The 27,990-nt window shown below is 39.2% G+C and overlaps 4 protein-coding genes across 5 annotated transcripts; 2 read left to right on the top strand and 2 right to left on the bottom strand.

Annotated features, from left to right (window-relative positions):
• The first annotated feature begins 437 nt into the window (after nucleotides 1–437).
• Nucleotides 438–3,677, top strand: LOC131335114 (transmembrane emp24 domain-containing protein p24delta9-like). The gene is made up of 4 exons (XM_058370324.1): nucleotides 438–836; nucleotides 1,946–2,155; nucleotides 3,113–3,189; nucleotides 3,324–3,677. The coding sequence occupies exons 1-4, from the start codon at nucleotides 627–629 to the stop codon at nucleotides 3,466–3,468; spliced, it is 642 nt and encodes a 213-aa protein (XP_058226307.1). The 5' UTR covers nucleotides 438–626; the 3' UTR covers nucleotides 3,469–3,677.
• Nucleotides 3,678–6,725: 3,048 nt separating this feature from the next.
• LOC131335107 (phosphate transporter PHO1 homolog 9-like) lies at nucleotides 6,726–12,420 on the top strand. Of its 2 annotated transcripts, XM_058370310.1 has the most exons (13): nucleotides 6,726–7,399; nucleotides 8,169–8,493; nucleotides 8,612–8,660; nucleotides 8,761–8,832; nucleotides 9,102–9,231; nucleotides 9,510–9,630; nucleotides 9,729–9,987; nucleotides 10,083–10,187; nucleotides 10,271–10,315; nucleotides 10,590–10,739; nucleotides 11,195–11,473; nucleotides 11,638–11,777; nucleotides 12,233–12,420. In XM_058370310.1, exons 1-13 carry the CDS (start codon nucleotides 6,856–6,858, stop codon nucleotides 12,327–12,329), a joined length of 2,316 nt encoding a protein of 771 aa, XP_058226293.1. In that variant the 5' UTR covers nucleotides 6,726–6,855; the 3' UTR covers nucleotides 12,330–12,420. The 2 variants fall into 2 exon arrangements, with proteins under 2 accessions (XP_058226293.1, XP_058226294.1); XM_058370311.1 differs by lacking the exon at nucleotides 8,761–8,832.
• Nucleotides 12,421–13,647: 1,227 nt separating this feature from the next.
• Nucleotides 13,648–17,331, bottom strand: LOC131335106 (SPX domain-containing protein 4). Its single transcript, XM_058370309.1, has 3 exons — nucleotides 16,838–17,331; nucleotides 14,887–15,049; nucleotides 13,648–14,374 (listed from the first exon to the last, which is right to left on the bottom strand). The coding sequence occupies exons 1-3, from the start codon at nucleotides 17,138–17,140 to the stop codon at nucleotides 13,887–13,889; spliced, it is 954 nt and encodes a 317-aa protein (XP_058226292.1). The 5' UTR covers nucleotides 17,141–17,331; the 3' UTR covers nucleotides 13,648–13,886.
• Nucleotides 17,332–19,964: 2,633 nt separating this feature from the next.
• On the bottom strand, nucleotides 19,965–26,075 carry LOC131335105 (cystathionine gamma-synthase 1, chloroplastic). The gene is made up of 11 exons (XM_058370308.1): nucleotides 25,511–26,075; nucleotides 24,103–24,206; nucleotides 23,767–23,840; nucleotides 23,509–23,677; nucleotides 23,207–23,266; nucleotides 22,884–23,087; nucleotides 22,693–22,779; nucleotides 22,276–22,383; nucleotides 21,086–21,181; nucleotides 20,847–20,965; nucleotides 19,965–20,262 (listed from the first exon to the last, which is right to left on the bottom strand). The coding sequence occupies exons 1-11, from the start codon at nucleotides 25,983–25,985 to the stop codon at nucleotides 20,139–20,141; spliced, it is 1,620 nt and encodes a 539-aa protein (XP_058226291.1). The 5' UTR covers nucleotides 25,986–26,075; the 3' UTR covers nucleotides 19,965–20,138.
• Nucleotides 26,076–27,990: the final 1,915 nt, after the last annotated feature.

Genomic DNA, 27,990 nt, shown 5'->3' with positions numbered 1-27,990 from the left:
CAACAAATAACGTTGGGTTTGAACATATGTCTAACCATATTAAAATTTCAATCAAGCTCAACAATATACCGCTTGTTTAACGGGGTCGGATTCAGTCCAGTTAGTTTGGACCAGTTTTGGTCCATTGTTTGCATTCGAGCTGTTTAAAAGTGTTTTGGACGGTTCAGATTTGTTCCGGGTGTTTTGTAATAAAAACAAATTTGACAAATTTAAGCTGTCCAAAACACTTTTGAACAGCTCGGATGCAAACAAATGAACCAAACTGATCCGAACTAAATGGACTGGATCCTTCCCCTTAAATTTGGGAAATTGGGACAGTTAGTCCAACATCTGCGTAGTTGCGCTTCGGTGCAGTGAGGTTGTGAGTTCAACATCCGAGGTCGTTACCATATTTAAGCTGCTGACTTGTCAACACACCATTGGCTATATAGTGTAAACATGTCAAGCCGTTTCTAGCTTATAGTAATTCTCACTCCTCCAGTGCAAAAACCAAGCAAAATGTAAGGAAAGAACGAACAGCTTCGCTTCAGATCGCGAGTTTGCCCAAACCAATTTCATCTCTCTCCTCCTTCGCCTAATTCAAACGTTCAATCCAAGTCCTTACTGTTTCTCTACACGAAAACAAAATGTGGAAATTCAAAGCCTTAATTACGGCATTAGGGTTAGTATTATCACCTATCCTGATGGTTCAGTCGATGAGATTCGACCTTCAATCGGGGTCCACCAAATGCATAACAGAAGACATCAAGAACAACGCCATGACTGTGGGTAAGTACAGCGTCGTCAATCCCAACGAGGGTTTTCCGATTCCCGACACCCACAGGATCACCGTCAAGGTAATTAATTGATTAATTACGGTTACCCAATTGCCGTTTGCCTCTCAAATTGTTCATATTCAAGTGGGTTTGGTAAATGTTACAGTGCACAGCTGAAATTTTGAGCTCCCAATTGGGTAAGAGACCAATGTGGCTAGATTGAATCCCATTTCTTTGCTTTTGTTGTGTGTGCTTTGATTTGAGTTTCTTTGGGGAAGTTTTTCTTATGGTTGGGGATAGGAATGGGAGAGGGGGATGGCTTATTTGCTTGTGATTGAGTTGAGAATGTCCTGTTGGTTGCTCTATGTAGGGCTGGGGATCCACATTTCTCAAGGGTTTGCAAGGAGCATGGTTTTTCTTTCATAAGAAAAATACCACCTTTTTTCGTTGTTGATAATTGTTCGAGCAAGCTTATGCGCAACTTAACTAATCTCTTGTGGACTTATCCCACAGTCCACTAGTGGGGGTCCATTTAAAGCCAGAACAAAGTTTTGTATGAACTAACTCTTTTAGAGTTGGAGTAACATTTAGCAGTGCCAGGAACCAAAGACTGTGTGCTATGTGGAGTCTCTCTCCTGCTATTTTCTCCCCTATATGATGCTTGTCCCCAGCTGTTTTCTCTAGAGGATAATCTGGTTCTCTTCTTTGTTTTGTTTCTACTCTGGACTAGGGAGTAGTTGTTCTGCTTTGTTCATAGATTGTTAGGGTGGGAGCCTGTTCCTAGCCCTTTTCCCTTTCCTTGGTTGTATGCTGTGTTCAGGGGTAGCTCCTCTGTTTTGATATAAAATCTTAACTTACCCAAAAAAAAGTGTAGAACCGAGGCCTTGACCACTAGGCCAACCACTTGATTTCAATCATCTAAGATTGATTGTTGACTGTACTTTTTTCAATTTTAGGGCAAATGATTAGGAAGTTACGAACTTGAGACCTAATGGCTTGTTGCAAAAACGGAACTTGAGTTATCTATCCTGTTCTACCATTCTGCTAATTTTTTGAATTGTTCGTTATGGTTGTTGTTTTTGGTATTATTCCCTGTTGAATTAATCCATACTTGTTCATTGTAATAATTGAACTTCCATAAATTTTCACGTATGCGGGATTGATGTTGTTTTGGATGTGTGCAAGTATAGGTTACATCACCCCACGGCAACAATTATCACTATGGTGATACTGTGGGTTCTGGTACCTTTGCGTTTACCGCATCTGAGACTGGCGATTATATGGCTTGTTTTTGGGCAACTGATCACAAGCCGGTGATGACGTTCTCAGTTGACTTTGATTGGAAATCTGGTGTTGCTGCTAAGGATTGGTCAAAGGTTGCTAAGAAAGGACAGATTGAAGTAAGCAAGTTTTTTCTTTATCCTCTTTGTTCTTATTTGAGCTTGTTTATCATTAGGCATTTATGAGATCTTTACATGCTTCTGTATTAAGTCTTGGACAATCTCTTTCAGTCCTTTCGCTTTGTTAGTTTTTATTTTCCAGGATTTCTCTTCTTGTTTGATTTTGATATACTCAGCTGAACTATCTTTGCGTATTATAGGTATCAATTCTTATTGGGTTTGGTTTAGGGCAAGAATAATTTGATACCGCATGAGTATTGCCATGTTTTTTTTTTGCTAAGCGAGTATTGCCATGTTATGCTTTGTTGAATTCAAATTTTACTGTTTCCGTGTGGACTACCTTTTCAATAGCAGCTGTCATCTCACTAGAACTCGTTTTTTTTGTTTGTTTAATTTCTGTTGTAAGTTCAAGAATCTGAAAAACAAATATTTCCCCTTGTGTTCTTGACTTTTTGGTGCCAAATGGAGTTTGGAGGTTTGATCATGCCTGTAAGTGGTAACCATCATACAGTTGGTTCGTGGTGATGCGGCAAGGTTTGACAAAGCTGAAGTTGCTGCCTCATTTGGCACCAAAGATGATTTTTGTCATAATTTGAAAGCAAGTTTGATTGTCTGGGGGCGAGAATTTTGCCAAAATTTCTGCCATATTTTTTGCATTAGCAAGGCATTTGGTAGCCTGATGGACTTGCTCTTAGTGACTTTCCTTTGGGAGAGAGTTTCTCTGAGATCAATAGTAGGTGATTGGTATGTATGTTCAGCAAATTAGATCACTAGGCAGTTTTGACCTATGTATATATATGCACGTTATGAATGAAAAGACAATAACTAGAAATCCAATTCATTTATGATGGTAACTCATTCGCTAGCTCATTTACATCTCATATGATGCTATATTATGATTTTGTGGTATTATGCATTCTTAGTAACATTTGTTTTTTCGCGTACTTGCCCTCTTAGGTGATGGAACTCGAGTTGAAGAAAATGTACGACACGGTCTCATCTATCCACGATGAGATGTTTTATCTTCGTGAAAGGTAAGAAACAAAAAATACCTTCCTAGTTCTTACATAACATCGGTGGTACATAGACACTGGCTTTTCATTTCAAAGTCCCACAAATTCAGAGATTTATCTTAACCAATCCCTCTTTTGTCGTTTGGGCGTTGCAGGGAGGAAGAAATGCAACGGCTAAATAGAGCAACTAATTCAAAGATGGCCACCTTTAGTTTCTTCTCCCTTATGTTTTGCTTGTCGGTTGCTGGTCTGCAATTGTGGCATTTGAAGGCATTCTTTGAGAGGAAGAAGCTCATCTAGTTTTATCTCAAGAGGCCTACAGTTCCCGTATCGGTTTTCTTTTCTCTCTTTTCGAAATTTTGGTTACTTTGTTTGAGTTTTTGAGAGAACGAAGCTCCTCTTTTTTTTTGAGAGTTTTACAAATCTGCTGCTGCTTTCTCTTGTCCAACATAATTTCATGAAATTCAAACCTTTTCTTTTCTCCGTCAAGGACCGTAGATGGAGACTCATCCTTCGCTTGGTTTCAATTTTCGACAACTTCATAAACAAGAAGTTGGTAAAAGTGACATATTTCACACAAACACGCACAAAAATAAACCTCTGTCGGAATCGCCTGCCAGGTGAAACCTGATAGGGTTTCAATTTCATGCCTTTTCTTTAGGATCCGTTTGTTTGATGAGAATAAAAGTGAATGGATATTTAATTCCACCTGATATACAATCCCACCGAATTACTGAGTATCGAGTTAATAACACCGCACCCACATGAGTCATGATATTTGTATATCCCAAACTTTAGGGGATTATATATCCAAGGCATGTTTAATACGGGTTGAACTTTTTTGGTCAGCTCTTTCATTCCTAGTTTCTTTCTTCCCACCAATCAGGGGTGAAATTGCGTAACAAAAATCTATCCATAAACCTGCATCCATCAAACATTCATGAAGATTAAAACTACTCCTAAAGTAGGTCCCCTAAGCGTGGACTAATGGAAAAGGTCTCTCTCTCTCTCTCTGAAATGGTCTCCATAGTTTCAGGTGGAAGTCCTTATCTATCAACGTTAAGAGCATCTCCACCAGCCTCGCTCCAGCTCCGGCGAGGTCAAAGTGGCCAGCCAAACTCCTCTTTTCCGGTTTCCAGCAGACTCGGCAGCCCCTCGCCAGTTTGCTCCCTCGCTTCAGCCCCTCGCCTCGACCAGCGAGGTATGAAAGGCTCGCTTGCCCTCTGCTCCTTTCTCTCTCCCCCAAAACACACCGGCGACCACCGGCGACGAGATTTCCTACTCCCACGAGTCAGTGAAGGCGTGATTTCTCATCGTCGTTGTTGTGAAGACTAGTGAAGATGAACATCTGATCTGCAAAATCCAAGGTCGGTTCCTGTTTTTGTAGCCCAAAATCAAAATTGACTGATCTTGGTGGCTTTGGACGCTCGATTCCTTTCTTGTAGCTTGGAAATTGAGATTAAATTCGACTGATTTTCCACCTTTCTAGATTTGGGTTTGGGGTTTCGTTGGAGAGAATTGGGAAGTCCATGGGAACCTCAACCTGAGAGGCGAGATCTGGGAAGTCTTGGGAAGTCCTGGTTTGACAGCTGTGTTCACTTTTACTGTATTTGACAGCTGTAATCTCTTTTGCCTTGGCTGTTGGATGTCTCAACCATTTGGTGGCTATCTAACTCATTTTTCCTAAGCTAGAATTTTGATTACTCTGTTGGAGATGCTCTAAGTGACCGCTAGCCTATTGGTAGAAGGAAGCTCCCATCTCGCTTGTCCCAGCAGTTGATTAATTGATTCATCGGTGCCATCGTCAAGTGAAGCCTAGATTAAACCGACGAGTAGCCGGACAAAGATCGATTCTCTCGCAAGATCTGTTTAGAAGACTCATGCGTGCGAAAGCCTTTTTAAGTTTGATAGCGCCAAACATAAGCGGTCTCTTTTGAGCTAAAATAACGCATTAAAAATGGTCATTGTGACTTGTCAAAGAAAAGACGGGAATCTGAATTTGACACGGCTTATTAAAACTAGTTTTATGACTTTTACATCATTTGGTAAATCAAGTTGAATATGAGTAATCAATCAACTTTGTCTTGGGTAGTGTGTACAATCAATACCGGCCAGCTTCGTGCGTATTTTGTCTGTCAAAAAGGTTAAGTAGAAGTACATGACAACTCGGTATTGATAGGACACATCACGTGACTATGGCTATGTATTGTGCCCAATCAATATCGGCCAACCATGTGTCTATCTTGTCGGTAAAAAAGTAAAAAAAAATACATGACGACTCAGTATTGATAGGGCACGCCGTGTTAGTGAAAACTTAATAATTTCTCCTGGAGTCCTTGACAAATGACGAAAAATTCTTACACCCTCCTGCGTTGTAAAATTACCAGCGGTATCCACTCGCATCCATACTTTGTGATAGTCACACAATTATACATCTGAGATTTGAGTATTTGTGAAACTCAAACCATGTTAAATTCTTAACCATATTTTCTCACTGTCAATGTGATGGGATAAAGATACATCAATATTTGGGCACAACCTATCTCCCCAGCCTAGCACCCAGCAGTAGGCAGCTTCTCTATAGTCCCTACAGCATGCATTTTGTCATTCCACGGACACATTTGAATCCTTCCTTGATGATCCGATCCGTTCATATTGCAACTCTTGTCGAACAGGAAGTCCGCCCAAAAATCCAAATTTCGATCGAAGCAATTCTGTTTTTGCTTTCGGGACTGCAGAGAAGCTGCCCTTTCCTAATGGCCCCATTTTGATTTGGCAGGGGTTAGGTTGCCTCTGTGGATAATTTACAAGCAAACAGCTGACACTTGCCTAAGCCTAACCAAACCCCAATCTAACGCGGAGTTAGGAACCCTTACCCCACTACTAGTAGTGAGTGGTTGGATAATTTATACTGTAGTAGTGTACTATTTATTACACATGAACATATAAAATATAGCCCCACCCGGGGCAGGCGGCGAATAGGTGGGGAACTGCAGTCGAGTGGTGGGACATAGCTAATGTCCAGTCCGGTCTAGTTTTGGCCACAGCTATAATCATGTGAAAAAGAAATTATTTTCGTAATCTCATTTTCCTTGTACGAATCTGTATTGTTCATGTACCTGTAGATATTCGATCAAACTAATTTCTTATGTCAATGACTTATTTGACGAATTCTACAAAATGAACGATTTAGATCATTGTTGTTTACCCATAAGTAGTCCACAAAAGCTCAAAACTAGACGGACAGGAGCTCTGTCCTGAGGGGCACTGATCGCACCACTTGAACCTGTGACCTCTCAGGTCCCAAAGCCCATAGGAGAACCCCCTCACTATTGAGCTATGCCACCTCTGGTGGTTGCATATCCACCTCATGAACATGCAGATTTATACCTGCTAATTTTTTTAATTTTTTTATTTATTTTTGATATTACCTACCGTGTGTCTTTGTAAATCAAGAATTCCATTTAAAGCTTTTTACGTGCATTGAAGAAGTTTGTTGAACTGTCAAGTATTTTCTACAAATGAAATGGTCCCCATAACTTAAAAAGGCTCCATTGCTGCAACTACTTTTGAGCCGCCTTCTCTCATTCTTGATTTCATTTGCCAAAAAACCCGAGAAAACAAGTTACTTGAATCCCATCTGTGGGGGAAAAAACAAGAAAAAGAGGCTTCATTTACTGAGTTAGAATGAAGTTTGGAAAGGAATTTGCTTCACAAACGGTGCAAGAATGGCAACAAGCATACATGGACTACAGATTTCTGAAAACAGTTTTGAAAGACATCTTCCGTTTTAGACAAAGGAATTCAGTATCCCCACTTGCAGAAACCCCAAAAGGATCCTTAAAAAGAAGGGTATCCCTTTACAGAGCCTTCAGTGGGCTTACAAGCCGATACAACTGTTCGAAGATGTCCCCGGAGAAACACAATGAAGATGAAGTGATATTGATTGAAGGGGTTTCGGAAGGGAAGTATAAGACCATGTTTCTTAGGTCATCTGATGAGGGAGGAGAGTATGAGTTGGTGTTCTTTAGGAGACTAGATGATGAGTTCAACAAAGTGTTGAACTTTTACAAGGGTAAGGTTGGGGAAGTGATGGAGGAGGCTGAGGAGTTGAATAAACAAATGGATGCCCTTATTGCTCTGAGGATTAGGGTTGATAATCCTGTGATGGGCATGAATGGTGAAGCCAATAGTAGGACTTCCTCATCCTCCATTAATGGGAGGAGTCCAGGTAACAGAAATTTGAATCGCAGGCTTGAACAATTGTAGTTCTTTTTCTTTTTCTTTTTGACACGATTGTAGTTCTTTTTCATGTTTATATATTTTCATGGATATATAAATCAAGGCAAATTAATGCTTTATGTGTGCAAGACGCCTCGGAAGTTGTGTCAGTGAGTTTGTCACCCAGAAACAGCTTTAAAATACTTAGGATGAGATAAAAAAATTTAAAATGCTTTTTTGGATTCTGATTTTAAAAACCGGCTTTTACAAATCAAGGATTTTTGCAAACACATGTGCTTAAAGAGAATGGCAACAACATTCACATCAGAAATGAATGGTGCATGGATAGTTAGTCAGGATGATTTTCTGAAAATTCATGGCTGCGGATTATTTTGGTCTGACTTCAAATCCTCTCTATCCACATTTCTATGTACTAGAGTTCCAGTCCATTTCCGACCGTTGAATCATATGAGAATGTTTTTCATCTCTTCAGATTCCCACGTGATCTAATTGCTGAAAATCCACTAGAACACCAGAGATTTAGGTACAGAGGATTCGAGGGGGCTTGGTTATAGCACCATCTCAGGCCAAGTTTTACTTGTAGTTTTTCTTCGGGAATTCGTTCCAGCTTGTTTGGTGCAGCTTCTTCTTATGAAGTAAAACCAACTTCCAAAAGCTAAAAAGCTAATAATCTGGAAGCTCAAATCAGCTGTCATAACTTAAGTTGCAGCAACCAACCACTTTTCTCCTATTAAAAGTTATCTGTTTTGGATGCGAAGGTCGGTCACATATGGATGTTATTCAAGAAGTTGAGATGAGCGATGAAGGAAATGTTGAAGATGAAGTTAGACCAGTCAATGAACCACAAAGCAGTACCCACCATAAGAGAGCGGTTGTAGGGCCTAGGCCACCTTCATTAGAAGTTCTGAATCATGTAAAGATCAATGTCACACCTGAAACCCCAGTATCAACATTGAAATGTATCCTCATGCGTTCGCAATCCGACTTGTCCTTCAGCAAGGAGGAGCTGAGGAAGGCAGAAGAACAAATGAGACGGGCTTTCGTTGAATTCTACCAAAAACTTCGGCTACTGAAAAGCTATTGGTAGCATTGCATCCTCTTTACCCCCATACCCATTTGCTATTTTCTTCTTGAGAATAAAACAGATGATGTATTAATTCCACATTGAGCATAGCTAACATATTGGTACTCGATGTTTCAGTTTCTTGAATCTGTTGGCTTTCTCCAAGATCATGAAGAAGTATGACAAGGTCCAAGAATTTTGTTTTGATGAATTGTTAGGAAGTTTATGTTTATTGATATTTTTCCACTCTTCATATATCTATACTGATGATATGTATAATAGTGCAGATAACTTCTAGGAATGCATCAAAAGCTTACTTAGAGATGATAGACAAATCTTATATAGGCAGCTCTGATGAGGTCTGAATACACTTCATGAGTTTTGGTTTTGCATCAGTAGAATTAAATCTCTACAACGGCACCAGTCACCTATACCCAAATCTCTATGTTTCTCTATTCCAATGAATCCACAGCTTTTGGATAACATGAAAATATCAAGACACGAGAATCTCAAGACACGATGCAGTGAATCTACATCTATTGGAACTGGGGAACAGAGATTTTGGTACATGCAAACTTCTGTGCTACATGACACTGGCATTTTTGACGTCCATCTTGTGATTCCTCAGGTTACCAGGCTTGTAGAAAGAGTGGAGTCTACATTCATAAAGCACTTCTCAAACGGAAATCGCAAAAGAGGAATCATTACTCTAAGACCACAAGCTAGAAGGGAGAGGCATAGAATAACATTTTTCTTGGGTAAGTGTTCATGATAAATTTTCATGGTTCTTATCTAAAATCTCCAAATTCTTCTTCGTCAATAGATATGCCGTCTCTCCACTGCGTCTGTCGCTTTCTTCTATTTGTGCAAAGTAATAAGTAACTATGATACTTGCTTCTCAAAAGTTAAATCAAAATGAGTTTTTATCAAGCTGTTGGATAGCTTGATATCTATTGTTAGGCTACTTTCCCAGCAACTTTAGGTGTTTGGGACAAGTGGCTGGTGATCTAACAAAAGCTTTCTATGATTTTCTTAGGTCTTTTTTCCGGCAGCTCAATAGCGCTTTTAGTGGCTATTGTCGTGCTAATACAAGCAAGACATCTTCTCAAGAGCAAGGGACGCGAGGCCTATATGGCAAACATATTTCCACTTTACAGGTACATATATGACTTTAGTCTGTGTTTCACTCTGTGTCTGCAGACTTACTAATTTTTCTTCACTCTAAGCCCTTACCATTAGCTTCACTCTTTTACAGCTTTTTTGGATTCATTATCCTACATATGATTATGTTCTCTGGAAATATATACTTTTGGAGGCGTTTCCGGGTCAATTATCCCTTTATATTTGGCTTCAAGCAAGGGTCTGAACTGGGTTATAGAGAAGTTTTCCTACTAAGTTCAGGTGTTGCAGTACTCACTCTAGCTGGTGCAATCTCAAATCTGGATATGGACATGGACCACAGAACAAGAAGCTTTAGAACAATCACTGAATTGGTCCCCGTGGGCCTAGTCACCGTAATCTAATAAACTCTTCTCTCCCCTTTTTCTCTCCAATATTGCTAAAAATTCGAATGATTAATGAGCATAAGCTGTATGTTGTTTAATTGCAGCTGTTGGGTCTTGTAATGTTCTGTCCATTCAATGTCATTTACCGTTCAAGTAGATTCTTCCTGCTCCGATGTGTGTTTCACTGTCTCTGTGCTCCTTTATATAAGGTAACACTATTATGATCTACAGATAAGTATTGGTACGCCAAGGAGGAATTAGAATTCACGGTAACTTCTCTCATTCTCTGCAGGTTACCCTCCCGGATTTCTTCTTGGCAGATCAGCTTACTAGCCAGGTTTGACACCATGCTTATAGCAGCATACTAGATCCATTCACTTTATTGGCTTTATTTTATTCCATTCAAGTTCCAAACATTGCATTAGTAATTCATAATTCAACTTTATTCATATCAAGACCAGTGGAACTTTTTCCTTTTTGCTTATGTTGCCTTTAGTTTTTTTCAAAAGATATTTGAAAAAACTCACAGAATAACAGTTGTTCTGTTGTACTCCCTCCAAGGTTTTCATAAAAATTCGTACCAGACTAACTGTTAAAGCTACATGCTTCAGGTGCAGGCATTCAGGTGTCTAGAATTTTACATCTGCTACTACGGTTGGGGGGACTTCCAAAGGAGATCAAACAAGTGCCAACAAAGCAAAACTTTTGAAGTCTTTTACATCATTGTTGCGGTTGTTCCATATTGGACACGCTTCCTTCAGGTATGCCTCTGTTAATAAGTTGTACAAGAATATTAGGTGTTTTCCTTTGGACCTATGTTACATGGACTAAAAAATGGATGTCGGGTGTGGATATGTGTCCAAGTATTAGATCCATAAAATTTCCATCTCAAGGATACAAAGACACGACTGAATAATTAAAATCCTTAGTATATCTTCAATTTTAGCTTAAATGGAGTTTACTACTTGTCTTAAAACTTTTCGGCGCACATTATAGGACTTCTATACATAGCTCGTGAGAAATTTGAGTTTGAAAATATGCTTGGTAAATTATTGTCCAACTAAACATTTCCAACAGGGATCCTATACTCTTATACGAGTCTCGAGTGTCTGACATGGGTACTTTATACCTTATGAAGCATCAATGTAACATGTCATTGGACAATTCAAGTGTTATGTTGCATACAATACGATTATAAAATGATATAATGTTGCAGTGCCTTCGACGCTTGTTTGAAGAGAGGGACTATATACACGCGCTGAATGGGCTCAAATACTTCTCAACAATAGTTGCAGTTGTAATGAGAACAGGTAATGATCTGGAGTGGGGAATTACTTGGAGGATCATGGCTGCAGCAAGTTCTGGAGTCGCTACAATTACTAGTACATACTGGGATATTGTAATAGACTGGGGCCTACTGCGAAGAAATTCTAAGAACCCTTGGTTGAGGGAGAAGCTCCTCATATCAAACAGAAGCGTATACTTTGTAGCAATAGTAAGTACCTCCAGAAATACTGCTAATGGAAAGTATATCCTATTTGATCCCATGACTACCCCAGTTCTGTGTTTTTTTTTTTTTTATCGGGTTTACTACTTAGTGTGTCCGTATTTTTAATCACAGTATCGGCTGAATACCTTGTTTTTGGGTGAAAACTATAGGTGCTGAATGTGATACTAAGACTTGCATGGATGCAATCAGTTCTTGGTTTCTATGAAGCACCTTTCCTGCATAGAACAGCCGTAACTGCAATAGTTGCCTCTTTGGAAATCATTCGTCGGGGTATTTGGAATTTCTTCAGGTAGGTTACATAGTCATGTTGCATTCCGTTCTTTCCTATTACAAACCAGAAAAGAACAGGTTTTGTCAACATTCAGATCCTTTTTCCAGGAAAATAACCTGCCACCTGAGGAACTATCTTCAGGTTTCTTAGAAGAAGTGCTTAGTATATTAGGTTATTATGAAAATTTTAATTAGCTTATATTTCTGGACATTTTCCCTATTTTTGTCCTTCACATTTACATTAGCTTTTGCTCCCCAGTGCCTTTTTCTGAATCATTGAGTGGCTTCTCAAGTACCAAATTTGATGTTTAAACTGTTAATTTTTCAATAAAATGCGGTCAATCTTATTTGAGATGCTTCATAGCTATTTTTGTTTCATGTGGACTGCTATGCTTCCACTATACACAATGGTTCCTTTTTCTGTTGTAGTACTGATCTTTAGGGGTAATGTTGTGATTGCATTTAACTTATCAGGTTGGAGAATGAGCACTTGAACAATGTTGGAAAATACCGGGCGTTCAAGTCAGTTCCGTTACCTTTCAACTACGAAGATGAAGAGAAGGATGTATAGATAATTACTGCGTAGAACTAAGGAATTTCTGCCGTTTCTAGTTATCAGCAACTGTGTACATGTTTGTACTAAGGAATTTCTGCCGTTTCTAGTTATCAGCAACTGTGTACATGTTTGTGGGGGGGGGGGGGGGGGGGGGGGGGGGGGGTAGTGTGTGTGCGTGTGAGAGTCTGTGACAGTGTGTGTGTGAGAGAGAGAGAGAGAGAGGAATAACAGACTCATCTGTCAATTAGTTGTTTCTATACCAAAGGTGCACTAGCAGGACTATAATGAATCAAACACTGGTTGCTGAAAGAATGCCAAATGCCTTTCCACAGAGAAGAAAAACCATGCAATCAGAAGACTCTTCATGTATCTCCTAGTGTTTATTTGCTTCCCTGAGTGGATCAAGCCAAAAGGTTTCCCTACATACAGCTTCTGTCAATAATCTGTTTGTGTTTCACAGTAATACACCTATAATAAGTCAGATATCAATATATGCATGGAAGGATTGTATAGCTTAACTCAGTTTGTGTTTCGTTTCGATTTGGCTGTGTTTAAATCCGTGATCCAAACAGAGCCAAGAGATCTGAACACCTATATCGTGCCGCTGTTTTCCTGATCTACCACCTTGTGATGAACGAAGATTAATGTCCATTTTTCGGGGTCTCAAAGTGGCATGAAAACACCTACGAACTCTTGAATAGAAATGGCAAAGAATCAAAAGACTTCAGCTCCTTCGGAAATGATAATGTTTGGCACAAGAAGAGGGGGCATATCATCAGGACCCACTCTGTTTAATCATGTCAAGTATTGTCAACTAAAGTTGGAGCGGATGAAAAGCAAACTGATGATGCGGGATTCATAAGACTCCCAGCCAAGTTTGTAACAATCTGTATATTAAAAGACTGAAAAACAGCCAGTGAAATGAAGAGCAATGGCAAAAACCCAGAAAGGGGAAAAGAATAATATCAATTATTTGTTGCTGAAGAAGATTTGATTTATCCAAATCAAGCTACTTGAGTAGGAGTTTGTGTTTCAAGTCGTTTGTTACGTAAACAAACCAAGCCTCAACATTTATTAAAGCTCATTAAGCTTTTAGTCAAGTTTGAACAAGCTACTGCTCGGCTTGTTCAATTTATGATGTCCCAAAAAATTCAAGGTACTCATGACCGGCTTAATTAAAGCGATGCTCACACAATAAACAAATAGTAATGTTTAAACATGTTTCTGAAGCTCGTTAAGTATTCAAACCAAACTTCACAAGTCACTGCTCGATTTGTCCCTACCAAAAGGCTAAAATAACTTTGAGTACCAAACCTACCTCAAGATCAGCAGAAAAGATAATCACAAAAGGTATTGAAGGTCAAGACGGCACAAAAATTGATCTTACATCCAATTTCTCAAACTTATTCACCTTAAAACATTAGTTCTACGGAAGGACACTTCAACATACGGCCACGGAAGGACACTTCAACATACGGCCCGTGGCCTATTAAACATATCTTACAATCAGTCTGTTCTCAGTTCCAGGCTTCCAGCCTTTATCAGAAACAAGAACAAGTATGAAGTTGGATTCTACTGAGGAGAATGGGGCTCATCTTTATTGGCCACCTGTCCATTCTCCAAGCTGGAGTCACAAGGCGAATTTTCTTCTGTTAAAGCACCAATACTTTCATTATCCCGGCTCCCAAACATAGATGCAAATGACAAGGGATTATGGGTGGAGCTTGCCTTTTTAAGGCCCTGTATAGTTCTGATTGCAGCAAGGGTACTCCGATAAATATCTCCGGTTTCTTCCCCGAGTGATGATGGTGCCTCCGTCAAGATATTTGTCGTCTCATTAGGTGTTGGGTTTCTCTCATCTTGTGTAGTGGTGCTAGTAGTAGATTGGACGACTTCCGCTTCCAATGGGAAAAGGAGCTCAAGATTGGCCTCACAATCCCGGACAAGTCTTGTAAGAGGTTCTGTTGTGAAGAAGGGTTGATGTAGGGCATGCTGTGTAAAAGGTAGCTGCAGCAATTCCCCGGTTCTTTTGTCATACTTCTTCAAAATTTTAACTAGCCCTATAGAAGTAGGAAGAACATATGGTTTCAGAAATTTCAAAAAAATGGTGCACTTTGAACTCTCTTCAGATTTTGAAGAAAGAAATTATGTAATAGCTGTTGTACCCATAATCTTGAGCAGCCCCATTCTCTCAAGCTATTTTGGCAAAGCTGGAGCCATATTTTTTGCCTGATGTTGTATCAAAATGGCACACCTAGTTTTCTACTTCTGAATTAAAAACATTGGAAATTAAACGTACTGATGGTGATGTTACAATTCTGAAGTAGCCAAACTTGGCACGACAACGGGTATGAAAATTTTTTGGCAAGGCTTTTAGCTCTTCGACAGTCTTCGTGTTCAATAAAGTTTGGTTTCGGCTAAATATTTTGGCACACCACTTGAGTTGCTCTTGTGGATCTATATTTTTTAATAGCATGATTTCCACTTGAAACAATCAATCAGGTACAGAAGAAAGATATAAATGATAAAGCCGATCAAAAAAAAGAAGATATAAATGATAAAGCTGCCGTACCTGCAAAATTTAAAGAGCTATAGTTTTTGAGGAGGACCATCTCTCCATGAATGGTGACAAAGTCTTTCCGGATGTCCATCATCTCTTCATTGAATTCAGTCCCTGATGTGAAGACTCCATCCTTGCTCTTTACTTTCACCTGCTCAATTCTTTCCTTCAACTCCTGTCACAATTGCATAAAAAATTAAATAAAGAGCCATGATAAAATAGGTGCATACCTACTGTTCCTCTATACGAAAGAGGAAACACTACCCAATCATCGATGGTACCTTCTAAGCCAGCCAAATAAAACCCTAATTTAGAGCCAACATGTTGTGGCTGTTGGGATCTACCCAAGTTTGCAATTCATCTCTTTAGATAACTACATAACTCAAGTACAACTACATAAGCTAAGTGATAAGCTCCTTTCTTTTCCATGTTTGTTAAGACTCCTACTTTAGACTTGTCACCTCTTCATCACCGTCACGTGAAAAATGCAACAGCCATTGGTTCCGGGAATATGAGAGAACATCTTGAGAAAATAAATGGGATCTCCAGCATCACAACATGCGTTTACTTGCTATTCTTGAATTGTACCAATCAATCTAGACTCTCACTTTGCCTATCAATTATTCATTCTAAATCACCTTGTTATATTTACGGAAAGCATCATACAAGGGACAGAAAAAAAAAAAAAAAAACTAGTACTGCTGCACTTAAACCAATCTCACCCAAATTTCAGAATTAACACAATACTTGGATATTGCTATTAACAAAACTAAACCGAGGTCGCTTTCGCATGACTTATAGCTCCCCATTTCCCTACTCCTATCTTTATTAAAGTTAGATTCTCCATTCCATCTTGGCCCAACTTCTCTTAAAAAAGTTTAAGATTCTGGAGCAACCTCCTACAACTAAAATTTTGTTTAACCAACCACCGTGATGTCAAATGTAGTTTATTCCAATCCCAAAAGCTTCTAATTAACATAACTTTTGCACAAAAAGACCTACACGTGCGTATTTACACACAGGAACTTGTACTAATGCCTATACACATTACTTTGTTTTCTCTTGTGTTTTCCTACGGCCTAGTATACCGTACTCACACTGGAGAGGCGTAGGCATGAAGCATCTCCCAGCTCTTAGCCAATCTTTTGACTAAGAACCAAAACCCACTCTAGTTCTTGATTCAAACCTATATCAAATTGAGTTGACTCAAATTTTCAATCAAATTAAGGGAGACTCAAATTTTTTACAAGGCCATTTCTTCCCTTTTCAACTTACAACTATGCCCTTAAAATACTCCTACCATTCTTTCCAATTTACTCAGATTTGGGTTAGTTTGAAGTGATTGTATCAAATGAAGCTTTTCCTCTGATTTTACTTAAATTCTAGTACAAATTTGGGTAAGGGCTGGAGATGATCTAAACTTGGAGCAAGGCTTTTGTAGAATCTGCGAGACTCGAACATTGGAACTATTGCCACAAAGTCTCTAATGTTCTTGATTGTTTCATTCTCTTCATTGATTCGTCTTGTTTTTTTTTTTAATAAGCAAATGTCCCGGGCCAGCTTATATGCATCACAACTAATTCTTCTGAACCCGGCCAAACCCTCCACTGTGGGATTCGAGACAAGCACTTATTACTTTCTCATGCTCACTCCACCAAACCCAACCTAATTATTCCATGCTCCTGGGAGCCACCAAACGCTTCTCCACCACACGTTTGTGTGGGCTCCCACACTTCTCCACCACACGTTTGTGTGGGCTCCCCACACTTTGTGACGGGACCGCACACAAATGTGTGTTGGAGGAGGAGTTTTGGGCACGCCGAAGGGGATTGAATAATTTTCCCTCGATTGGTCTTGTCGTTGCACACACACAAACACTGAAACACACACAAAGACACGAGTAGGTTTTCTTTTTTCCTCTTTTTTTTTGTATACAATTATAAGGAAGAATAGTCGACGAGACCTGAAGGCGAATGACGAACTCTTCCTCCTTGTCGACGAAGAAATCGTTGAACTTCTCGAGTTCTTCGTCGATGATTCTGACGAACCAGTCGTGGAGGCCGGCCAGCGGCGGCACCGGAGGGATATTTCCATCGGCTTCATCGACGGCGGAGGATGATTTATCGGCGAGAGGGAGTAGGGAATCGGCGGCGTTGGTTGGGACATGTTTGAGGAGCTTTTTCAAGACCTTGTAGCATAGGAACTTGTCCCTCCATTCGGGCAGGGTTTCTTCCAAGTGGGTCCGGAACTCCTTCCCGAATTTCATGTCCCGGAAAAACGCCGGCGGGGATATGGGTGGTTTTGGTGAGAGAAAAACGAAACGAGTTTTGAGAGAGAGAGAGAGAGAGCGGGGGGGGGGGGGGGGGGGGGGGGGAGATTGGGATCGGAGAGGAGAAGATGATAGAGATGATGGGAATTTTTGTAAGTGTTATTAAATGGGAATTGGAAATTTGGAACAGAGTGTCATATTTATTTATATTGTTGGATTTGTATGGGAATGGGATCTTTTTCGAATCTTGTCGTTGTTTTTTTTTCCGACTGCTGAGGTAGTTGGGCCGGCTCATGCGAATCGCGAATAATTTCTTTTCTGGTACAGTTAAATGCAAAACATTCACTCTAGAACCAAGGCCTTTACAGGTAATAAATTCACTTTGGCACGATTCCAAGAATCAAAATCTAGTCAATTGTGTGGTGATCAAATTCACGGACGGAACTAACCAATCTGTTTTCTTTTTGGGAGGGAGAAGTCGTGATTTGATGATGATGATAGAGGCATCAGCGGGGATTTTGACGAGTTGAGTTTTGTAGGGTGAATATTATCTTCATTTCTATTGGTTGAAATGTTATGGATCCCACTATAAAGTGATGTCATGCTTACCAAATAGTATATTGCCTGATAAATATTACATTACTTTATAGTGGAGTCCACACTATTTCAACTAATGAGAAAGAGTAATGTAGAGAGAGCAATGTTTTGCACTCGATTTTGACAAATATATAAAACAAAAAGAAGGAGACCCACCACTGTTGCCAGGTAGGCTTTTGCTAATGCCACTGCGATTTCAAGCTGAAGGTTTCGGGATCTCGCCCTGGTAGTAGCCAAAACAGTAGTAGAAATAATAAGGAAATTGATTTTGGCACTCTATTTTTTATCTTTTTCTATTTAAAATCGCAACAATATCCTTCTCTATGCGAGAAAATGCATGAAACATTTACAAAATAAAGAATAATTTGATTATTTCACATATGATAAAGACAAAAAATGAGATGTCAATGACTAAATGCGGAGTAGGAATTGAAACAGAAATTGGAGTAGATTTTCAAAGGAATCCAGAAAAATGCAAGCCAATATGCGAATAGAGAAGCAATTTGAAACTAGAATTATTCTTTTAAAAAAAAAAAAAACTAGAATTTTTCTTTGACTGTGCCTTTTTTAAGCTAAGGTTTTGAATAGGCTATGCCAAGTCTTCGTAATCGATTTTATCTCCAACTCATACCTTCAAATTGGAGATGTCATAAAAAAATCTTCATCCCCAATCATAACGTCTTAATTTTCTAAATATAATTGCCTTGTTCTCTTTGCTTTTCAAAAAGTATTTTTCAAAAAATACCTCCTAAATTTTCCTTACTTTTTACATTTCTCTCTATCTCTCTCAATTTATTACTCCTACTATTTTTCAAAAAAAAATTCAAATTCAAATCCAAATCCAAACACAGCATAAAATACACAGCATCTACTTTTTTTTTATTCCAAAATTTCAAAAATAAATTTTGCATGAAGAGTTAAATTTGAAGTAAATGATGTGAAGTCAAATCGACATCGGATTTGACACTCCATGTGACATTATGATTAAACTAAACCAAAATTGGATGCTAAGTTATTCTCTGTCCGTACGCCACATAGAATTTGAAGCCAAAGGTTGCAGTTGCTCTAAAGTGACTAAGACCCCGTTCCAGAAATTTTCTTAAAAAATAAACAGCTTATTTCACATTTTCAAACTCAAAAATAAAATAAATGAAAAATAATTTTTCAAAATTTTTTGCATCGTATAAAAGATCTTATCAAGATCTTCCAAACAAGATCTATATTGCATATTTTTAGATTTCAATAAGACCATAATTTTTGAGCTTGAAATTGCCTTTTTAAAAAATAAGAATTTATTTTGGTTTCCAGAACGGAGCCTAACTCTAGACATTTATTTTCTTCAAGGAATACCTGATGCCAAAAGTTACCAATTGCTTAGCACTACCGGATCAAATTAGGTTGGAGATGCTCTAAAAGTGACAAATTCTTGACATTTATCCCAAGTATAATTCTAGGCATTTAAAAATGTGCGAGGAATACCTTCTGACAATAGATGTTCATAGTCGGTGATATCAACGGATATGTAAGTAATACTAACTGCGTTCTTATAAACTTATTTGTCCACAACTTATTTCGGTATTTCTTACTTTTTTTTTAGCTTTTCATTATGATTTTTAAAATTAATCATTAATCAAAAAAGTATAAAAAAATAGACCGATGTTAATTTTTTTTTTTTATATAAGCCGACGCTTTAAAAAAAAACATAAGAGTTGAATACTTTTTTTGCCTTTTTGTGGACTTTTTTTTTTCATAGTTGTCAAACTCTTCTTGTCGAGAAGAATAATTAATTCAAAAAATATAACATAAATATGACAAAAATTCAAAAAAGACAACAAAACAAAAAGAATAAAAATTAAGTTAACAAGAACCCACCCTAAGCAAGGATACAGAACAATCCTTGATTTTGGTTCTCAAAATGGATCTAAGAAGAGCATCTTAAACCTTGCAGTGACTTTCAATAACTAAAATTATGAATACTTTCTTTAAGAAGAGAGATGAGAATGATAGGAGTAATTAATCTTGCATCTGACATCTGTTATCACACTAGAAAGAAAACAAGGACCAGGAATTTCCATCCCCATCAAGCTGTTACCATCTCCGCCAAGAGGGCAAGAACCCGGGCTCTAAAGTGGTAAATGATCAGCAAGAAAACATCGCTCCAAGCCTGCAACAATTTGCAGCCTGTTCATTCCTCATCTGCACCACTAATCGTGAAACTTGAGAATTAAAAACCAAACCACTCATCAATTTAAGTTCAGAGCATTCAATTACCACTCTAGTTCTAGTGCTATCATTTGAAACGCATCAAACTCAATCAAAATTATCATTCAAACGCTAAGATCAAACAGCTACATGACATAATTATTAGGTGAGAAAGCAACGGTGCAGGTTAATCGCTCTATATGGTCTCCAGAGCCTGAAGAACATCCGCCTTCAAGTCTTCAAAGTCTTCAACTCCAAAGCTGAAGCGAACCAAGTTGTCCAAGATCCCAAACTTGGCCCGATCAGATTGGCAGAGGTCCCTGTTTCCAAATGCACCAACAGAATATACATTATTTTCTTGCACCATCTATCGTATCAAAATGAAAACGAACTATGCATCTACGTCCATGGATTAGAACGTTACACAGGTCTATAAAGTATAAAGTTCCTCACTAGCCAATTTCATTTCCGCACACGCACAAGCTATGGTTATGAGAAATTTAGACCCTCTTTGGTGATTGCTTTCAAAATCAGTTTTGGAGAATACTTCTTTCATTATATTTCAAAACAAAATCAATCTTTGGTTTCATATTTCTTTCATTTTAGCAGAATTGGTATTCTAGAATAGCAAAATCAAATTTTCTATATCTTCCCAGAAAATAGCTTTTCCAGAATAATTCTCTGAAAATAAGGTTGGAAAACCGTCAGCCGAAAAGTTTCTGAAGAGAAATCTGCAGAACCACTCCTGAGAAGCCATAAAAATAGGGTACTGATTTTGTACAACCCTCTTTAGAATTTTAAGCTGCATAGACAATTGTATGATGCATCCAGAAAAACCTGTCCCCATTGTTAAGGAGATGTCATAATTCAACACCTACATAATAAAGAAGAGATGAAAAAATACCAGTAAGACATTATTGCTGGCTGATCCACAATGCTCTCACAGCCACCAAAGGATGGAGCAATGTATGGGATTTTCAACGCATCGACAAACTTGGCAGTCTTCAGTAAGTCTCCATCAACCTGAATAAGAATCATACAGCAATATGAATAAAACCATAGCGAAATAGCCCAAAAAACAACCAGTAGACTCGGAAAATAACTAAAAGCCAGTTGTAAATCAAAGCAATTATCAGTACTGACCTCAAAACTGACGACACCACCAAAACCAGTCATTTGCCGTTTGGCAAGGTGATGTTCTGGATGACTTGGCAAGCCTGGATAATATACGCGAATCACCTGTTAATCATGTTTAGTTAGTTGTTTGGAACAAGATTGCTAAACAAATTGTACAAGGAAAAATGTCAGACAAGGTGATGTTCTGGATGACTTGGCAAGCCTGGATAATATACGCGAATCACCTGTTAATCATGTTTAGTTAGTTGTTTGGAACAAGATTGCTAAACAAATTGTACAAGGAAAAATGTCAGATGCCGTCCTTAAAATCAACTTTTTGATACAGACAGCAACAAGAAGCTATGAAATCAAGAACATGGGATTAATAAATGGCATAAACAGCACAACAATATGATGAGAGACAATAGGGTGAAAATAAGCCAGGAGAAGACAAATGTTTGGGAATTTAGTGAAAAGGTCAGAGTGACATGAATACAATGAAGTGCTCAGGAGTGGTTTCAATCGACAGGCCATGCAGTTGCAATCATGCTAGTTGTGCAATAGTAATGGTCATATGTCAGTGGCGCAATGCCATGGTGTTCAATTATTTATCAATAAAGTGTGCATTAGATCTAGCAGGGTGTACTTGGAAGGTTTTACAATAGGATATGAAATTCCCTTGTATGCTTGTCAACAAGATGAAAGAAAGCTTCTCTTATGATGGGGGTATGTAAAATGCTTTCAGCGGCTTCAAATACACAACGGATAACACATCTTGTTGTACACAATTTGTATGGACATCGATCAAAGTTGGCACCCATGATCAAAGTCCTAAATGCACAGTGTAAAAAGGGTTGGGATGCTTTCTTTTCGCATAGATTTAAGTTTATGAGGTTGTCCATTGTACTTTACAAGCTTATCAGTGTTCTGAGATATAATGTTTACTCAGAAACCTCAGAAACGTGAAAGTATGATGTTTACTCATAAACCTCAGAAAAGTGAAAGTATATCTCACACTTGACATCAGTATAACCAACCGGAGTACACAAATCGTATGGCCTTGTCTCTATACCTTTCAATAGTTTATTTTCCCCCTTGATTGTTGCCAGAATACAAAGTATCTTTGCTTCTTTTAAAAGCATAATACGATCAATGCAGACTGAAACTGTTATAAGGAAATGGAAGCCACAAGAACAGAAGTCAAGGTAGTGAAGTACCTTAGGATGTGCCTCTAAAATCTCGGCCATCCTCAATCCAGTTGAATTTTGCTGCTGTATACGAAGATGCAGTGTCTTCATGCCTCGGATGATCAGATACGCGGCATTCTACAAGTAGAAAGAAATTAAAGCACCAGTAGGGAGTAAGCACTAGATGCATGGTAAGTTTCAAAAATAATGATTCAAGCATTGCAAAATACTGCCACACTCAGCAATAGCTTTGGAGAACAAATTAGTAGTAAACAGGATGCAGGTCTTCCATGCAAAAGCCATTCATTTCCTAGGTGATACGAGCTCAAACGTGTAGAACGGTATCATTGTACAAGACTCTATAACCCAGATTTCTCAAAGGATCTTACCAAAAAGTAAAAACACGCAAGACCGTAACAAGTACAAAAAGATATCTCATTTACCCACCGGGTTGAGAAGGCCACCAAGAATATGATGCAAGTTACGAACTGCTGAAATCAACTTCTCAGAACCGCTGATGCAACCTGCAATAACCTAAAATAGGAATGGTGCCAGTTAGTACTTCATAGCATCTATGGTATAGAATAAGTAATCTTTCTGAATAGCTAGATTCGGTACTGAATCCAAAGGTAGCATACATCATTGTGTCCTCCAATGTATTTCGTTGCAGAGTGTAGAACAATGTCAGCCCCAAGGGAAAGGGCCTTCTGGTTTAGAGGTGTTGCAAAAGTTCCATCAATGCACACGAGTGCTCCTTTATCGTGGCAAAGTTTTGAAACCAATTCAATGTCAACACATCTCAGGAATGGATTGGTTGGAGACTCCGTAAAGAAAAGAGTAACCTGCATCCAAAGATAGTGTCAAATCTTTTAAAGGAAACTTAAACTCAGTATTACTTTTGAAAGATGATTAGTAAACGAAACTCGAAGGTGACAATCTAACTACTTTCTTCAATACCAACCTTATTCTTATTCAGTGCAGATTCAAGGCCTTCAATATCAGCAGGGTCAATGACAGTGGCCTGCACATCAATAGGAAGAAAGCAAGAATGAGAGTGCCCATACAAATAAGGAAGGTATAGGACAGACAGTATCCAAGAGCACAAATACAAGTGGGCAGATTATGCTCATGCTTTGATATAAAACTGGTTTTTCTAATATAATCTCACTTCCTCAAAGTACTATCTCAGAGATTCGCATTGGTCCTGAACCTCAAGACATACAACAATCAGCGCGGAAACAGTCCCAGTAAGAGAAAACATACCGTGATCCCCATCTTGGGAAGGATGGTTTCAATAAATATCCGAGTCTTCCTATAGCAATCTGTGGTTGTCACAATATGCCCACCAGCTGGAACCAATGCCAACAACATGACAGTACTTGCAGTCATCCCCGATGCCAATATCAAGGTTGATTCAGCTCCCTCAAGTGCACTGTTTCAGATGGGAAGAACAGATGGGCACATTAAGCACTAAATCACACACGGGCTACAAGGAAAATTTGATTGAAGAGAAAAATACACCTTATCTTCTCCTCCGCAACCACCGTTGTGTAATTTCCATAACGTCCATATTCAAAACTTGCACGGCGTTTCTCCTGCCACAACATCAGTGAACTAAGTTAATGCATCAAACTTTTCCCGGCTTCCAAGCAAACAGAAATTTTTATCACGTTAAATACCAAAAGAAACTGATCAATTAAAGCACTGCATAAAATGAACAGAGTGACTGTTGACTTAAAGCAGACATCCTCTCTTCAAATTATCAGCTATAGTGCAAGATCATTAGCATGGCCAATGTAGGTGCACGCAACAAAGAACCTTTAACGCCAAACTACCAAAAGCAACAATGATACATACCTTAAAATCAATGAGCTCAGCAGTTGTTTTAAAGAAATAAGCAGATGTATTAAATATTGGGGTAGTTAATGCATCACTAACAACACCGCGACCTAACCTTTCACCTGAGAACGCAAAAGGAAAAATTAATTCCGAGCCATATTAAATGATAAGAAACTTTACCATGAAACCGGTTAAAGGAGGCATGCAAAAACGAAACTAAATCAGTCATGTGGGGTATCATTCCAAATTGGGCCTTTGGCCACAACATAAGAGGACTTTGAATGGCAGTTACTTGTTTTCAACCAAAGAAGTCCATTAATAAACCCATAAAATCCATTCCACTTATAAATCTGCAGGAACCCCTCATAAAAGCTATAAATGTATTACCCTGATCCGCGCTAGCTCATGAGTAGGTACACTAAACATGACTAAATTTGTCAAGTAGAATACTCTAGCAAACAATTGACAATCACAATTATAATCTCTACGTACATCTAATTAAAGGCTTGACTAATCTTTTGAACAAACATAGAAGCAAACGACAGCCCAGTTAGCAGTGGTTAAGGTGCAAAAGGTGCACTTTACATAAGCATTAAAAAGTTCTAATTTTTTCGACATAATTTGCAAATCTTAGCACGAGCCACAACTTAATACTTTAATTGGCCCATGCACCACAAGATAGGGGTAGGAGATAACATCCGCAAATTAATGACTTAAAAGAAAAAATCGAACCAGTGAATAGATTAGATTTCTCACCAAATCACTCATTTGCATGGAGCAAAATGGTGAGCAATGTACAAAAATGACATTTTTTGATTGGTTCCTTGCCCTTTATCACGAAATCACTCATTTGCATGGATTGAAATGGTGAGAAATATACATAAGTCTATTTTTTTCCCCTACTCATAAGGATGGAAAGGTGCAACCAGAGTAGCAAGTGGGAACCCCTTTGGTAATACCCAAGGGGTTGCTACTGCTGTGGAATGTCCGAGCCATACCTACTGCCTCGGAAGGCGAGCCCGTCACCACAACCCCACCAAAGTGCTAGAGTGAGCCAAGGGCCCTCCACACAGCATCTGTGAACCACATCTGGTCCACAGGACTGCAACCAGCAAGCAGGAGTCGAACCCGCGATCATGTGGGAGGGGGTACTTTCACCCTCACACGTTAGCCATCTAGGCTACCTTGTGGTAGCCATAAGTTACATTTTTCCATTGGTTCCTTTTCCCTCTCTCACCAATCACTAATTCGCATGGGTGAAACGGTGAGAAATGCACAAAAGTTTTATTTTTTTAATAGGTTAATTCCCCTTTTCTCACCACATCTCAGCACTTAATCTCACCAAAATGGTTAGATTTGGTGCCCTTTCTCATCACACAATTAAATCCAAAACAAGGATCTCAAGAAAATACAGAAAAATACGCACCAGCATGAATTGCAACGCTCCCGTCGCAGCTCAAAAACGAATACGGTTTCTCATCGCTCAAACTCTCAATCTTTTTTACACCATTACAACAACTCTCCTCAACGAGGACCCCCTCCTCGACACCGGTCGCAACCTCGACCGGCGCGAGGGCAGCCGAAGCAGCGTCGACGGCTTTCGCCGCCGGCGCCGCCGCAGCAGCCGGGTTGTTCGACCACGAAGCCGCAACGACCTGCGCGACGCCGATGTTGCTGCAGTTCCTCCTCGCCTTCGTGCTCAGCTGCCGCACGAAGTTGGGAGGAAACCTCAAAATCAGAGAAGAAGACATGCCACCTCCGCCGTAGGATCTCACTCCGCCGGCACCGATCTTGCGGCCGGAGCTCGCATTTTCCGGCCGGGGGGCTCCCGAGAAATCGGGATCTGAGCGGCACTCGAACGGCGAGGGGAAAACCCTAGCGAAGGTGGAGGAGACGGCCATGGGGGAGGGTCAGAATTGTACTTTCGGTCCGTCGTTTTTCCCTCTCTCTCTGATTTTCTCTCAGAAAAGGTTTGGTGGAAAGGCATTTGGGTTTGGCGTTTTGTAGTGCGGAGCGAGGGGGTGGTGGGCTGGTTGGGATTTAACTATGGTTAGGGTTATTTTATTATGATAAGTAAACTATGGTTAGGTTGGGATAGGGTTTTGCGTTGACTAGGGTTGGGGAGGGATGCCCAACTGAAAACCGCGGGAGGTGGGATTTTCGGTTATGGAGAAATTATTCAATGCCCCTCGGGCAAAGGTTGAGCACAAATCTGAAACACATTAGTGTAGGGGACGGATTCATGCTTAACATTTGCTCCAGTTTGGCCCTACGCCGATGTGTGATCCAAATTCGTGCTAAACTTTATCACAGGGGTCATTGAATATCTTATCTTTGGTTTCGATGATGCGGAAGATAGGTTCGCGTTGATAACGAAGATGTTGTGACCTTATTTGTTTGAGGAACTCAAATCCCCTGGGCACAGTGTCTAATAAACTTTTTTTATCTATCTATATCTCTTTATTCATTATTCTCAGAAACCTTCTCCAAAATTCATAAAGGAACAAGGCCACGTGCGGTCCAGAATCGAACAGGATTTAAAAGAAGACACCTTCTCATTTGGGCTATCCTTTGTTCTCATTTTCAGTGCCTAAAATTAAGGGTGAGTTTGGCCTGATTTTCAGTGTCGCTTTTGCACGGTATTTTCGGGGTTCATTTTTTCAATCTTCACAAGATTTGGATTGAATTTTTACATTATATTTTTTGTTTCGATGAAAAATTGAAAAAGTAGAAAAACATATAAAAAATTTAAAAAAATTCATACAAGACACGGGAAAAATTAGGCCAAGCCCAAAGAGTTGGAAAGGCCAAATTCTTTAAAATTCAAAAAACTCATGCCAAAAATACTAGGGCTACACATACAACAATTCAATCACAATATCAAACACCATCTCTTGCTTACGTGTGGGGCCCACACGCATTAGTAAGTGTGTGAACCCCGCATGTAAGTGAGAGGTTGTGTCTGATGTTGCGTTTGAATTATTATGTATGTAACACTTTTGAATTATTATATATATAACACTTTTGAATAAAGTACCAATTAATCAGGCATGAATTCGGGATGCTGCAAAGCAGCTAGCTCTTTCTACAGCGCCTTGCAGGGCACATGCATTATGCTTATCACAAACCTTCAATTAGGGAGACATACAGAGAGGCAAACAAAAGGTGAGAGAAACCCATTCCAAAATCGAAGAGATTCGTGAAGGGCAACAACTACGTCTATGGCTATGTGACTATGTCCACTATCACCAAAATATGTTTTTTTTTTTTAAATTTGGTAAAGAAAAAGAACTACGTTTATGACTATGTGGACTTCACTCTATGCTCTAGTGGAATGGTGGCAACGCTCATAATATCTTCTTCTTTTCTCTTTTTCAATTGATAGGCGAGATAACAAAATAACAAATTCTGGACACCACGTTAATTGTGAGAGTTCACGAGATAACCAAGTTCAACAACTCAACCAATATGATAAATAAGCCTATCATAAGGTAGAAACGAAGAAAGAAAAGAAAAACCCCTTTACGAGAAGAAAACTCAGACTCATGTGGAGAAATTCAAACTCCTGACTTCTTAATGAGATGCAAGAGTCTTGGCCAAGTGCCGCCGATAAAAAAAAAAGAGTCTTGGCCAACTGGGTTTGCCCCAGTTGGTTGGCTCCGATTATCCTTAGAGGAGGACTATTCTAGATCTAATTAAGAAGGTATCATGTTTTCAATTGAGAGTTTCAGATTTATTTTGTTAACAGCTTGTTCGTTCGGGGGCATTAGAACCCAGCGCACGATTCCTAATACATTTTCTCTATCTCTCTCCTCACTTAAACCTCCTTTGAAACGAACAAGCCCTCCTTGGGCTTTAAATGCAAATTGTTCAAAAACCAAAGACTGCTTCTCCAAACTGGAGTAA

The sequence above is a fragment of the Rhododendron vialii genome, chromosome 8a (genome assembly GCF_030253575.1).
Source record: "Rhododendron vialii isolate Sample 1 chromosome 8a, ASM3025357v1".
In the NCBI taxonomy this organism is placed as follows: domain Eukaryota; kingdom Viridiplantae; phylum Streptophyta; class Magnoliopsida; order Ericales; family Ericaceae; genus Rhododendron; species Rhododendron vialii.
The sequence above is the reverse complement of the archived record's forward strand: the minus strand, read 5'-3'. Positions and strand labels throughout refer to the sequence as shown.

What these genes read in the sequence shown, in the direction of transcription:
- LOC131335105 (XM_058370308.1), bottom strand. Translation starts at nt 25,985, where the DNA reads ATGGCCGTCTCCTCCACCTTCGCTAGGGTTTTCCCCTCGCCGTTCGAG. An exon ending in TTCCCAAGATGGGGATCACG is followed by an intron (nt 23,267 to 23,508) that starts GTATGTTTTCTC and finishes ATTGATGTGCAG; the next exon opens with GCCACTGTCATTGACCCTGC. An exon ending in CCAGCAATAATGTCTTACTG is followed by an intron (nt 20,263 to 20,846) that starts GTATTTTTTCAT and finishes ATTTGGAAACAG; the next exon opens with GGACCTCTGCCAATCTGATC.
- LOC131335107 (XM_058370310.1), top strand. Translation starts at nt 6,856, where the DNA reads ATGAAGTTTGGAAAGGAATTTGCTTCACAAACGGTGCAAGAATGGCAA. An exon ending in TAGAATAACATTTTTCTTGG is followed by an intron (nt 9,232 to 9,509) that starts GTAAGTGTTCAT and finishes TGATTTTCTTAG; the next exon opens with GTCTTTTTTCCGGCAGCTCA. An exon ending in CAGATCAGCTTACTAGCCAG is followed by an intron (nt 10,316 to 10,589) that starts GTTTGACACCAT and finishes TACATGCTTCAG; the next exon opens with GTGCAGGCATTCAGGTGTCT.
- LOC131335114 (XM_058370324.1), top strand. Translation starts at nt 627, where the DNA reads ATGTGGAAATTCAAAGCCTTAATTACGGCATTAGGGTTAGTATTATCA. An exon ending in CCCACAGGATCACCGTCAAG is followed by an intron (nt 837 to 1,945) that starts GTAATTAATTGA and finishes GTGCAAGTATAG; the next exon opens with GTTACATCACCCCACGGCAA. An exon ending in ATGTTTTATCTTCGTGAAAG is followed by an intron (nt 3,190 to 3,323) that starts GTAAGAAACAAA and finishes TGGGCGTTGCAG; the next exon opens with GGAGGAAGAAATGCAACGGC.
- LOC131335106 (XM_058370309.1), bottom strand. Translation starts at nt 17,140, where the DNA reads ATGAAATTCGGGAAGGAGTTCCGGACCCACTTGGAAGAAACCCTGCCC. An exon ending in AGTTCGTCATTCGCCTTCAG is followed by an intron (nt 15,050 to 16,837) that starts GTCTCGTCGACT and finishes CAATTGTGACAG; the next exon opens with GAGTTGAAGGAAAGAATTGA. An exon ending in TAGCTCTTTAAATTTTGCAG is followed by an intron (nt 14,375 to 14,886) that starts GTACGGCAGCTT and finishes CTACTTCTATAG; the next exon opens with GGCTAGTTAAAATTTTGAAG.